At 45.8% G+C, this 13,920-nt stretch overlaps 1 protein-coding gene across 6 annotated transcripts in view; it reads right to left on the bottom strand.

The window, feature by feature from the left end:
* Positions 1-13,920, bottom strand: part of CUX1 (cut like homeobox 1) — a 382,812-nt gene that overhangs the window by 110,079 nt on the left and 258,813 nt on the right. For 3 of the 6 annotated variants that reach the window (XM_051991859.1, XM_051991862.1, XM_051991864.1), the window contains exons 10-11: positions 6,755-6,859; positions 444-632 (exon numbers count right to left, since the gene is read on the bottom strand). In XM_051991859.1, coding sequence (XP_051847819.1) covers positions 444-632; positions 6,755-6,859 — 294 coding nt within the window. The remainder of the gene's footprint in view (positions 1-443; positions 633-6,754; positions 6,860-13,920) is intronic. The other 3 variants (XM_051991860.1, XM_051991863.1, XM_051991865.1) reach the window with 1 other exon arrangement.

Genomic DNA, 13,920 nt, shown 5'->3' with positions numbered 1-13,920 from the left:
GGCGTGCTGATGGCCGAAGTTCCAATCCAGAAACATGAGGCCCGATCCACACTCGAGACTTTAAAATTGGAGTGAAATTTGGCTAACACCCTCCCAGACACAGGAGCTCTGACCGTCTCCCAGCAAGGTCAGATCGGGCCCTTAACAAACGTGATTTGGGGGTTTCTTTTGTTTCTCCCCACTACCTTCAGTGACTCTGTAACCAAGAGCCCAAGAGCACTTTTTTAAGATGATCCATCAAGTTGATGGGAAAGCCAGAAAGTCTTTCGGAAACAATCACTCGAGCCCAAACCTTCCCAGATAAGCAGAAGCCGAGGGCCCGAATCTACCCTGTCCACAAGTGGCCCCACTGAGTCTGAGGACCACGACAGCTCCCATGGCTGAAGCCCCTCCTGATCTCATCAAGGGGCACGTGCGCTGCCGGGTACCCCAGGGGTCCTTACTTTGAGCGTGCTGTTCTTGGCACTCAGCTGCTGCTCGAGCTGGGATATCTGGCTGGCCGAATTCTCCCGGAGCTTCGTCAGGCTGGCCTGGAGCCTCTGAACGTCCTCTACGAGCTGGGCGATCTCCCGTTCTTTGGCGGCCAGTTCAACTTCCAAGCTGGAACGGGTCAGTACCTCTATCGCCTGCTCCTAGGAAGAACAAAGCAAATGATGAAACTGCAATAACTCCAGTCGGGGGCAGGGCTACCTAGGAAGGAGAATCGGGAGTGGTCATGGGGGAAGGCCCATGTGACCACAGAAGAGAGCCATGATAAAGGAGCCAGAGAGAGTCAAAAACCTTCTCAGCATCTGACTGACTAAATACTTCAGATCTGAAACCAGGCTGGGAGAGGTCTTCACTATTACTCAACAGAATGGAAGCTCCCTGTGAGGAGAGCTTGTTTCCCAATTTGTAGCTCTGGTTCTGGACACTTAATAGATCTGTAAGGATTGGATGTTTGATCTCTGAGATCAGGGATAGTTTTTTGCCTCTTTTTGCAACCCTAGCACTTAGAACAGGGCCTGCCATGGAGCAGATTCACCAAAGGTTTGATCTAGTCCATCCCCACTTTCTGAGTGAGGACGATGGCTTGAGGGAGGGGCCCTGCTTGACGTGGGATCCCTCAACTAGCTGGGATCCAGTGGCCTCCATCCCACCAGAATGCAATCAAAGGCCTCTCAAAGAACTCAAAACGACTCCTCTTGAGTCATGCCTAATTGAACGTTTGTAGGCTGAGGCCTGCAGGGCTACACTAAATCGGAACCAGGACCGCCTAAAAGCAGACGTTCCTGCACGGAGGCCGGCTGGGTGCTTCTTCTGCAAGATGACCCAGGAGTTTTTGTAAAAGCCAGATAAACAGTCATTTAAAAAAATGAACACCGTCACACTCCCAAACGATCGGAAGAGTATTTCTAGAAAGCGTTTGAAGAATAGTCGGCTGGTCGGGAGGCAGCGGGCCCATCCCAGGGTGTGGAAATGGCAGTGTGGAGGCTGGCTGATGCCGTCCCAAAGGTCCCCCTGGGAGCTAACCTTCTCAGCGATAACAGCTTGTAGGGAGGGAGAGCCGGCCTTCTCCAGGCCAGTCACTTGGAGAGAGAGAAGGAGAAGGGAAATGTCACATGTTAATGAGGTTGCTGCCACGTTTTGGCTTGGTAGGGGTGATGGCTGACCAGGGGGACGACTTGGGGAGTTTCCCCAGAGAATTCTTCCTTTTGGATTTTCAAAAGTTGTATATGAGACTACCTCTGGTACACTCATTAATACATGTCCTTATTTATTTGTGTGTGTAATATAACACAACCTGTTTCCTCCGGGGTTCTAGGACACACACACACACACACACACACACACACACACACACACACACCCCCTGTTTGTGTAGACTACAACACAACCTGTTTCCTCAGGGGTTCTAGGACACACACACACACACACACACCCTGCATGTGTAGACTACAACACCACCCACTTCTCTAAAACACTGGCCCGGGGTTTCTCGTGAGGCCCCTTTTTTCTGGTTCCTTATGCTCTGTCACAAAGGCTGACTCTTCCTTTGGTGAATGTTGCTGAACTGGTGTTTGTGCACTCGCCCAGAGCCAGAGTACTCAGCTGTTGTCCAGAAAGAGGACGTGGATCAGGTGACCTGCTGTGCTGAGTGTCCGCTCCGTGCCCAGCCCGTTCTAGGTGTCACGGGGGCTAGAGAAGTCTAAGATGTTGTCACTGCCTTCAATGAAATTAGAGTCTACTTATAGAGACAAATCTAGCTTAAATGAAGTAATTATACAACCATTAGAGAATATATATTAACAATTAAAGAGCAAATTGTGTGGTATTAACTAAGGGAAGAAAGATCTCAGAAAAGGAAGAGAACAATGGGAGCAGGATTCATCAGGAAAAGGCAAGAGCTGGGAGCCTAAGCGAGGCCTTGGAAATAGGTGATATTGAGAAGCCGGCCACTTAGGCCAGGGAGCCTGCAGGAGCCAAAGTGAAGATGAGAGTGGGATGATTAAGGAGAGGGCACAATGGTGGTGAGCTGAGCAAACCTACTGGAACAAGCTGCTGAGAAGGGTGAGGGAAAAGTGGATAAAAGCACAGACAATGACTCTGATCATCTCAGAGAATAGGGACTGATGGGAAACAGCAGCCGGAGAGGCCGCGGGCCCAGAAACAACCTGAGTGAGAAAGCAGCACCGGGCACGAATTAGGTGCTTGGTCAATGGCAGTGGAGGAAACTGGCCGGCGGCAATTTTGTCTGGGATCCGCAGAAGACGCTGAAAGCATTTGGGGATGACACTGGGAGATGCAGACAGAGGAGGATCGGAATGGGGTGCAGTGGCAGAGTCGCGCCACTTGGCTCCTCGTGCTGTGGTTCCCAACGTGTGGGAACATGACAAGGAAATACTGCCTAGAGAAGAGGGAGCTGGAAGGAGCCACGGGACCCAACTTGACACAAGAAGGATCAGTTGGTTTTGGAGGTGGCAAGTTTAAAAGTTGCCCAGGAAACCAGGGTTCAAATCCCACAAAGAGGGGAGGATTCTTACTTCCTGTCCCCAAAGTGTCCTTTCTCATCTCTAAGAGGAAGGCCTCTGTCTCTCGGGGGATCTGGATGGAAAGATGAGAAGGGCCCAAGCAGGCTCTCCTGCACGTCAGCCTACATACCGAAGGCCGCGAATCCAGCCCCGTTAATGAAGGCTCTGTGGTGAGATATCCTCTGTTCCTCCCTTTAGTGAGATGCTAAAGGGCCATTAAAAATCAAGAGAAAACCTAATTTAAAAATAAGGCTGCCATAAAGTCAGATGATTCAAGTAAGTGAAAGTAAATGCTGAGGGTTAAACTTTAATTTTTATCACTGAGAGAAAGAAAAACACTGAAATCATCCAAGAATGTGAACCTCAATTCAATGCTTCCCTCCTTGTCAAGGTAACACGGCTTCTCCTCCGCTTAACCCTTTGCTCTTCATCTCCCTCTCATGAATCTCATTCAATTACCAATCCACTGAAAAGCATTTATTAAGCACTTACTGTATAGCCAGGCACTGAATGTATGCATCAATGAAAAAAGCATTTACTAAGTGTTTTCTATGGGCAAAATACTGGAGATGTGAAGAGAAAAGCAAGACAAGCCCAGCTTGCGTTCTCTGTCTCTCTTTCTCTTTCCTTCCCTTCCCTGACTTCCCTCCCTCCTTCCCTCTCTTCCTTCCCTCCCTCCTTCCCTCTCTCTCTTCTTCCCTCCCCTCCCCCCCTCTCAGAAGAGAACAAGGAGCTTTTTTTTTGCTTTTCTTTTTCTCCCCTCCCACGCAGGGGCCTTGAACCCAGGAGGGGCTCAGCCAACATTTGTCAAGTCAATGGACAAGAGGATGAAAGGAATAATTATCCCAGAACTCGGAGTCACACTAATCCTGTGACAGTTGGGCCCAATTAGCTTTGGAGACAGTGGTATGCTGGCAAAAACACAAGCCCTGGTCTCCTTACCAGTCAGTCACATGACTCTGGGTCTCAACTTCCCCATTTGAAAAATGAGAACAACATCCCTGCTCAGCCTGAGTCACATATGGTTGTGAAGATCAAAGGAGAGATAGACACAAAGTATTTTTTCTTAAAGACTTGGTATGTTAGGCAAATGTGAGCTCTTAATTATTATTGGTATTATGTAAACTCTGTCTCTGGGCAGCTCCCCAAAAGTTTGGAAAAGAAAAAAAGTGGGGAACAATCATCCAGTTAGGAGCAAAAACATGGAGCTGGGGCTGCAGTGGGAGTCTGGAGGCGTCCTGGCACCCTCCTCATTTTACAAATGCCCCACATGATTCTGGTGACCAGATTATGGGCACTAAACCCATTTCATTCATTCCCCTGCCCGGCCAGGCCTCTGATGGGCAGGACTTGGAAGGGATGGGAGCTTCGAGGCAGGGTCCCCAATTGATATAATGTAAATACCACTTGGATGGCCTTTGAAGTGCCCAGGACCCCCGCATCCACAAATGGGGCCAGTAGCAGAATCTCCTCAAACTGTTCCTGTTACTACATGGGGAAATAGAGCTGGGAGGAAGCCAAGCATTCACTGGCCCACTGGGCCACTGGGAGCTGATGGCACCTCCCAAATACCAGGGGCATCTCAGTGGTCCAAGAAGGGTCCTCTGGGAAGATTTAGGAACATTCGTGTCACCAAGGAAACCAAGAAACGAGGGGGATAATGGAGAGCCAAGGCCTTTGATCTTTCTTCGGAAGGAGACACCATTATCAACAGCATATTGAGTTTAAGATAGTTAAGTGACTATAGGCCTTGGAGAGCTTTTCCCTACCATAACGTATCCCATCAATTTGGATCTTGGTCTTTCTCCCCATCCCTCTTGGTGCCATAGGATCAAATTCAATTAAAATTATGTCCCAGGAGGAAATCAAAGATGCTTTCCTAAGTAGGAGGCAACCACAAAGAAATTCTACGAAGAGGTCTACATCCAAAGCCATTTTAAAGCCTAGGATTCAGGGAGACATTGCGAAATGCGGAATGGACTGAGGAAATGCGGCTCAAATGATGACTCTGATAACAACAATGTTTGTAGGACACTTAGGGGCGAACTACAGCAGCCGTGTGAGGCAGCTTTCCACAGAGGAGAACCGAGGCCTGGAAAAGGCCTTGACCCGGGTTCCACCGCCAGCCTTCCTGATTCCAAATCCAGCCCTGGGCCACCCAGCACCATGACTGTGGATAAGCCTCTTGTTTTTGGACACGTCTCTTGCTCAATTTCCTTTCTATAAAATGGAAATAAGCTTAAAGAACTGCTGAGAGTGTCCAAGGAGATAGCACTTTCTAAGTCCATGTGCCAGCTACTATAATTAGTAGTAAACATGAAGTAAAAGCCTTTCCCACAGGATCACAGACTTAAAGCTGGAAGGGACCTCAACAATCCTCTGGGTCTGACCCTCCTTATGACACATGAGGAAACAGGTATAGAGTTCCATAACTTATTCTGGGTCACATGGCTAGCAAGTGCCAGAGCTCGGATCAGAACCTGGATCTTCTGAATTCTAAGTTTACCTAATCTCAATCTAATTACATACGTCTAGAGCTGGAAGCCACTCTAAAGATCTTTGACAGACCTGGGTCTTAAACTTAGGACTTTTCCAATGTGTGGCTTCGCTCAATCAATATGGACGTTGTGTCAGAGATCGATCTATATCCTATACAAGGTCAAGATATATAGATGTATATTGGTGAGGAAGCCAATTTTCTCCTTCCTGCCTTCCTTCCCTCCTTCTCCCTCCCTTCCTCCTTCCCTTTTTCTTTCCTTCCTTCCTTCCTTCCTTCCTTCCTTCCTTCCTTCCTTCCTCCTTTTTTTCCTCCCTCCCTTCTTTCCTCACTCCCTCCCTTTCTTCCTTTTTTATTGTGAGGTGGATGATTTGAGAGAAAGAGAATTAGTCAAAACAAAGACTCTAAAAGCATCAAGGTTGTATCCAAACTCCCAGTTTGTGAAAGCAACCCTCTCAGATCAACTTGATCAAGACCCAAATGAATCCAATTTCTAGGTAAGAGCTATTTTTAGAAATTCTGGCAAAATCGGGAAATGGGCAAATGACGAGGTGGAGGGTCAGAGATTTACATTCAGCTTCTGAAGAAGCTGTACGTGTATCAGCTTCGGCTCAAACCGCCAGGGAAAATAAGAAAAGGTTGTTATTTATTATCTCTGGTCTGCCTAGCAAACTATGAGCTATTTCTCAGTGGGGACAGGCGAGTCAACGTAAGAAAACAAAACAAAGACGACCAAATTTTGCTTATTTGACTAAAAACACCCCGTTCCAACCTCTACAGAAGATGGCAGTCCTCTCCTGACTATTAAAAGGCCTCAGCACCACAGCCTCCATCTTACGGACTTGCCGAAACAAGTATCATTATTTTATTAATAGAGGTCACATCCAAAGGCTGATTTCTGTTTCTTTCTTTCTTCTCTAGTTTTCATAACCAAGATATTATCTTCTGTTTCGACTCTCTCTCTGGACTCCGAAGATAAACGTTTGCCTGCTCAACAAATTTCTTTCCTTTGGATCTGACCTTCTGATTCAATAAGTAATGTAATGTAATGTAAACTGCTTAAAATCACGTTCCCTGAATATATAATTTGGTTTTAGTTTAAAATACCAATTCCCAAATAAGAATCAGGAGGAAAGATGTCACTCCCCTTCCCTCCCTCCCACCCAGCCACAAACATAAATTGCAGATGTCGAGTCACATGAATGTCAGAAACCTGTAAGAGCCAGTAAATATTATATTCTCTCACCACATCGGGCGCCTTCTGGATCTGCGTGGCGAGCTGGAGAGATTTGTTAGCTGACGAGAGTTGTTCCCTTAAGGTCTCTGCCTCTCTCTGAGCCACCTCTGCCCTCTGAAGGAAATGAAAAGGGGTGGAAAGAGAAAGTACGTTCAGTTTAACAACTGACAATTATTACAGGAACATTCATCAATTCATGCCTGACTGACTATAATTGATTTTCCTAAACACTCAACCTAATAAATGCTAGAAAAAAACATAGAATGTGATGGATTTTTATTTTAAACAGTACAAGGAAGAAATAATTGAGCGATTATGACAGTAATTTAACGCTAGGAGCAAGGAATCCCCTGCTGATACTAATGCTGCGGCCCACTGAATTTCCCAGACTGAATAAATACAAGTGGAAATGGAGTCTTTTGATTCAATTTCTTTCTCTTCTCGTAGACCAAGAAGATTTTATTGCAGGCTTACTCTTGGGAGTAATTCTCACGGGTAAACAGTGAATTAAAGACACTTTGGCCATTCTCCCCCGAAAAACACGCACAATGTTGGTCTTGTTTTTCTTCAGAAAGTATTTCCATAAACGCGAAGGGCATAAATGCGGCTTCTGCTGCGAGAGCGAGGGTTGCTTCGACACGGTTAACCCTTCGCTTCACACTGATTCCCAAGACTGAACGGCCGGAACCCTGCAAGTCCTGGGCCAATTTAGAGAGCAAACCGGGGCGGGGAGGAGGAAGAGAAGAAATATGGACACAGCGAGAGACAAAGAGGGAAGGACGAGCCGAGAAGGCAGGAAGAAAGAGGTGAGATTCGGGATTTTCTACACGACCAAGAATCATCTTTGAGGTCCTAACGAGACCAGAACAGCCACACACTTCTGCCAGTCGCAAGAGGGAAAATAGAGGTCCATGGTCTATTTGTTGGTCTAATATTTGGCCAACTCCACCCTCCTCCACTCCTCTCCCCTCCTAGTTATTGAGTTTTTAGGCTTACATTTTAGGGTGACCATCTGGAATCACTGAAAGAACACTGAGCTTAATTTGAAGCATAAAGTTGTCCATAGCCTCCCTGAGAATATTCCTCCCTGGACCAGGTTCATTTAGATTTCCTTTTAGCTACTAAAAAATATTCCCAAGGAAGAAAAATGCTTAAACTCAATAGGATATTTATTATTTTTTCTTCATTCGTATAAAAACATTTAGCCAATAATTTGAAGTACTCAAGGAAAAACAGAACAAAAAAGTTAGTATGCTGTGGTACTTTCTGTAGACTCCAGTGTTGTATAAGTAATGGGTTTTGCAGCCTTAAGCAATTTTGCTGATGGCTTCCATTCAGAGCAGCATTGTTTTGAGATTCTATTCACTTTGCATGCAAACAAACCACAGAGGATATTTCTAATAGATGTTACATCTGCATATACTGTATGCTGTCAGCTGCCCTTCCTTCTCGCATATTTTCCCTAGCCGATTTCACACATCTGTTGTAATCTTGTGAATAATATTAAACACAATTTCACAGTACGCCTTGCCATGGAGAAGGCTAAACAGACACTCGAGAGGATGGCTTAAGGTGGAAAGGAGGGTTCCACCAAAGTACCCACAAAGAAAGGCTAACGGGCGGCACACCTGGGCAGGCTTCGTTCTCACTCGTTGACGGTGATTCTGAAATTTTGAACCCTGAAAAACCTTTTCTTTATCGTAAAACATTGTTCTGAATTTTTCTCTCATTCAGCATTCAAAATGTTTTTGATAATCACTTCATCACTCAGAAAAATTTACCCTTATGATTTGGCTAAATCCTCTGGAGCAAAATCCCTTCCATGCTGCCATGAAAATTTGAGTATTTTGACAATAGCTCTTTCACTGACTATGAAAATACTGTCCTGCCTAGAAAAGAAACCATCATGGAGCCAGCCAACAGGTTATAACCGTGACATTGACTTTTCCTTTAAAAAAAAAAAGTCGGTGTCCGATTACTTTAGAGCAGTAACAACATGGCCACCATCATGAAGGGCTGGCTCTGCTACGGGGCGGAGGATGATCATCAATGTTACCCTTCTCTGCTCCAAATAAAGCATGAATCTCCTTAAAGTCATTCGATGACTTAAAGAATGGGGCATTCAGCTGTGGAATATTATTGTTCTTTAAGTAACAATCAGTAGGATGAGTTCAGAGAGACGGGGAGGGACTTAAATGAACCGATGCTGAGTGAAATGAGCAGAACCAGATCATTGTACACGGCAACATCAATATTATACGATGACCAATTCTGATGGATGGGCTCTTTAACAAGGAGATGATCCAGACCGGTTCCAATGGTCTTGTGTTCAAAAGAGCCAACTGAGTGTGGTTCACAACATAGCATTCTCACTTTTTTTGTTGTTTGCTTGCATTTTATTTTCTTCATTGTTTTCTTTTCTGGTTTGATCTGATTTTTCTTGTGCAGTAATATAATTGTATAAATATGTTGTGCATATGTTGGATTTAATATATATATATATTTTTACCATGTTTAACATATATCAGACTACTTACTGTCTTGGAGAGGGGGATGGAAGAAGTGGGGGAAAAAGTGGAACATAAGGTTTCGCAAGGGCTTATGTTACAGAATTATGTATGGATATGTTTTGAAAAATAAAAAGCTTTAAAAAAAAGCCAATGGTGCATTCAGACTTTGGCTGTAATTACTCCAGGTTGGATTATTCTTTCCTCTCATTTTTTCCGTTGTGTTCCATTTCCATGTTTATGGACAGAATCCAGTAGTAGGCTCTTCTTTGGCAGCCACTTTTTTTTTTTTATCACATTTGATTGGATTCAGTTATTTCAGTACAACTTCCTTCAAAACTCCCATAACTCTCTGGTGTCAACAATTCAACAATAACGTTATATTTGTCTAGAATGAGAAGCCCACATGGGATTGAATAACAATTCAACTACTGGAACCTTGGAAAAGAGGTAGCATGGACCTGGTCAGAGAGACACTGTAAATGTAAATTACTAGCTTCTTTTCCCATTTTATGAAGAAGTTCCTTGAAATGACTTTTCTTTATTTAAAAATGAATATTTTTTATTATAAAGTTAACAAACTCAGTAAAAAATAAAGGAAAAGAAATAACCCATCCTCAGTGTAACCATATAATTAGAAATATTTGCTATAAAAGTCGACTTTAATGGGTCACTATTACTATGAATAATGCATCAATTTTATGTTCTTTCTGGTAGTTCTCTGTCCTGCTCAAGGTGCTGTCTTGTTGCTATTGTATTTATGCCGCCATCAGAGTATTGGTGCTATTCTTTCTCTTCAGTTCTACCATCTGCATGATTTTCTCTCTTCACATGTGCCTTCCACTGGTGCATCTATAGTTTCAATGGCACAATAATATTACAATATATGAAGATGCCCTGATTTTTTTCAGCCATTTCTTAATTATCGGATAGATGGGGGCCCCCCTCATCTTTTTTTCACCAGCACAAATAAATAAGCGATGAATCTTTTTGTAGTGATGGGATTTAATATTAAAAAAGGTCAACTGATCCTTCAGAGCAGGACCTATATTGACCCCCTTGCTCTCAAGTGCCTTGTTGGGGGTCCCCAAATCAATATCTGTCGGAAGCAATATTAGAATCTGGGTCTTCCCGAGTCGGGGTGCAGTGTTCTAATCTCTTTGGCTAAGGCTCTTTAGTGACTCGGCCGTTTGATCTCCTTGGTCTAGAACACTCCTTCGTGTGGGCCCACAGATTTTTCTAGCTCACTTATTCACTATACAAGGTTCCGGCCACCGTGCTTTGCTTCACAGCGACTTCCTGGCTCCTTTTGGCTTTTAGTGAAGGCTTGATATTCTCTCTGCTATCTCAGGTAAATCTTGAAATCACAACATGAAGCACTCAGGTTCATGGATCTTCTGCTCTAAGGAGAGAGCTAGTTCACGAGGGGAGGGAAGGTCTCCCTCACGGTGTTTCTTGCTGAGGCAGTCCGTGATTGAGGAAGAATCAGGACGGGCAGCTAAGGAGACTGAAGTGGTTCGAGGGAAAGCGCCCAATGACTCATTAAATGACAGTGGTGATCTGTTAAGTGGGTGGACTTTACACACTTTGTACTCCTCCCTCTCAACTAAAATGTCAACTCTTTTTCTTTTTTTGCTGAGGCAATTTGGGTCAAGTGAGTTGCCCAGAGTCACACAGCTAGGAAGTGTTAAGTGTCTGAGGCCAGATTTGAACTCAGGTCCTCCTGACTTCAGGGCTGGTGCTTTATATCCACTACATCAACTAGCTGCCCCTAAAATGCCAACTCTGAAGTCACTTCTTGGGAAGGGAGAGGTCCACGAGCCGTGCTAGCCAGACCAAGGAGGAGAGGAGAGGAGCTGGCTTCCCACAGTTATGTGTCCCTATGGCTCTGTCTCTATCCCTTTTCCCATCGAGTTCCCAACCCCTCTTTAAATCTTTTTCTAACTTTCTGCTGCCCTGGCCATCACTACTCCATATGTGCAGGCCCCTCCATTGGACTAAGTTCCTTGAGGGTAAAGGACTTTCCATTTCTGTTTTGCACCCACTAGGTAATAAAATGGGCCTCAGACATATTCTAGCCATTTGATCCTGGAAGTCACTTGAGCTCAACTTCCTCATCTGTAAAATGGGGATAATAAGCAAATGAAATAATAATTAAAGTGCTGAACCCAGCACCTGGCTCACACACATCTACACACACACACACACACACATTCACTCTCTTGCGCTCTCTCTCTCTTATTCCCTTCTCTTCCCAATAAAGGCTACTTTGGGATCAGAATTTTTCCATTCATTCATCCCTATGAAAGTAAGATGCTCAAACAGACTTCAACTACAGGGCCTTGTCAAGTTCCTACACACTGGAGAAGGAACTCCCGGTCTGGAAGCTCCCTCTACTGACCCGGTGCATCCTAGAGCCTCAAGCAGGCCCTAGGTCCCTGTTGGGAAGTAACTAGGCCTGGGAGTCTCAGAAGGAGAAACTGAATCCAAGTCTTCTGGGTTCCCAGGCCTCAGTGTCAATGGTTGAAAAGAGGGAAGCCAGGGGGGAAGGGGGTGCTGAGCCCATAATGCTGGATGCGGAGTCAAGAGGATGCGAGTTCAAATCCCTCCCCAGACACCAGCAGCTAGATGGGCCTGAGCCATCGGTAAAGTGGGGATAAGGATGAGGGGCCAATCTGGGTCCCCTGGGCCAGCTTTGCTTCCTCTGAAGTAAGATCTCCACACTCATCCTTTGAGGGAATCCTGATGTCCAGGAGGCTGCAAAACCCACGCTCAGAGGCCTGCCTTCTCCCTGGCCTCCTTGGCTGGGGACGTCACCTGGAGAGTTTTCAGGGGAGGGCTGAGGGCCCTCACAAGGCAGGGCTCGGGACTCGGAGCCTTGGGCAGAGGCCAAGAGCAGCTTCTGAGATTAATGAGCTTCTCGAGTCCCAAGGCAGGACTTGATGTGATTTTAAAGTGCAAAGTTGTCTTTTCTTTATCTCACTGACTTGAAAGTTCAGAATCTTTATTGCTCCCAATTAAAAGAGTGGGTATTAAAGCAAGAACTCTGCTTTCCCAAACAGGTGTAAATGAGACGCGCACTTAATTGACTGCTGACAAGCCCTCTGTTGTTCCATCGGTGGTAAAACGCAGCTACGGGTCTCAGAAGGACGTCCTGATGGCGCGTCTCATGCAAAAATAACGCGATATGCCAAGGAACGAGTAAATTGCTCCTCCTGGGGCGTCTCTCATGGAGAGCTTGGTGCAAGCATGCGGACAGGACGCCTGTGTGGGCTCGCTTCCTGTTCTCTCTCGCTGGGCCCCCTCGGTCACAGCCACCCCTGCTCTCTGGGGCCTCTGCACAAATGGCGGCTTGCGTTACATCGGTCTCGGAAACGAGACGATGACTCAAATCTTCGGTGCCATGGCGATGGACCCTTCAAATGGCATCCCAGATGTGCTTCTGTCACGTCTCTACGGTCCCCCGGGTCCTCTCCCCCTCAATCGTTCTTTTGACTAGTCAGGACTTTTGCCTGCCTTATAAATTCCTTCCTCAAGTCTTCACACGATGAGCAATGTCATTTCAGATCGGCCAGCGTGTTTCCTGACATCACTTGTAAACTCCCTGTCTGTGGGGCCGTCCTCCGGAAGGCCGCAGTGACTTCAGACGGCTCGGTTACCTTTCGGAACACGCTTGGGGGCAAAGCGTGGCACGGTGCCCGGGATGGTGGCCCCGCTGTACACGAAATGGTCAATCCCATGCCAGCTTATTCCGAGGAGTCATCAAAACAGGCTGCGAAGCTGATCCGGTATTACCAAATCCCATATGTCACTTGACCCTATAATTCAACTGCTAGAACTCTCGCCTACAAAGCTAAAAGGCCTCTTTTTCAAACATTTAAATTAATTCAGCAAATACTGATCCCGGCCTGCGTGTCAGGAGCTGCGGCTGTGGCTACAATGACAAAGCGACCCCGGTTCCTGCCCCCACTCTATTCAGGGCACTTTCTCCATTATGTCACGGGCCCCCGTGCAATCCGGTGACGTCTGTGCGTCCCTTCTCAGAATGAGGGTGAAATGCATCAAACACAGACATTACAAAGGAAACCCAGTACGCTGCAAGAGTTATCAGAATACCAAAAACACAAGTCCACAGAGCCCAGGTTAAGAGACCCCGCCCCAAGGGAGCCACGTAGTGCTGAAGGCACAGCCTTTGGTCCTTTAAAAAGCACCAAGCACCAAACGAATGGAGAGAAGCCAGAAATGAAGCGGCCGGCCTCATGGGAGAGAAGACGAGCTTCCTGAAAATGGGGTCATTTCATTCTCCTGATGGCATCCCCAGTACTTTGGCCCAGGCTTGGCACACAGTAGGCGCCTCCTGATTGATTCCTAGGGGAGAAATTGTGGAAACCCAGGACAAACACAATTTCAGAGCACTCAACCCGTGTCCCAAGGATTTCTATCTGTGGTCAAGAAGACCTAGATTGCTGTATTTAACAGAGGACTTAAAAGTACGTATTGTTATTCTTGAAAAAAAGGGAAACATTAAAAGATTTTTCTCCTATTCCCATCGAAATAGTTAAAGCCTTGAAAACCATTACTGGTGGGAAACAAACGATGAACGAGCAATTATTAAGCCCTTTTTTCAGTGCCAGATATGGGTGTGTAGAGTTTTTACCCACAAGGTCC

The sequence above is a fragment of the Antechinus flavipes genome, chromosome 4 (genome assembly GCF_016432865.1).
Source record: "Antechinus flavipes isolate AdamAnt ecotype Samford, QLD, Australia chromosome 4, AdamAnt_v2, whole genome shotgun sequence".
Taxonomy (NCBI): domain Eukaryota; kingdom Metazoa; phylum Chordata; class Mammalia; order Dasyuromorphia; family Dasyuridae; genus Antechinus; species Antechinus flavipes.
This window is presented reverse-complemented; position numbering and strand designations above follow the sequence as displayed.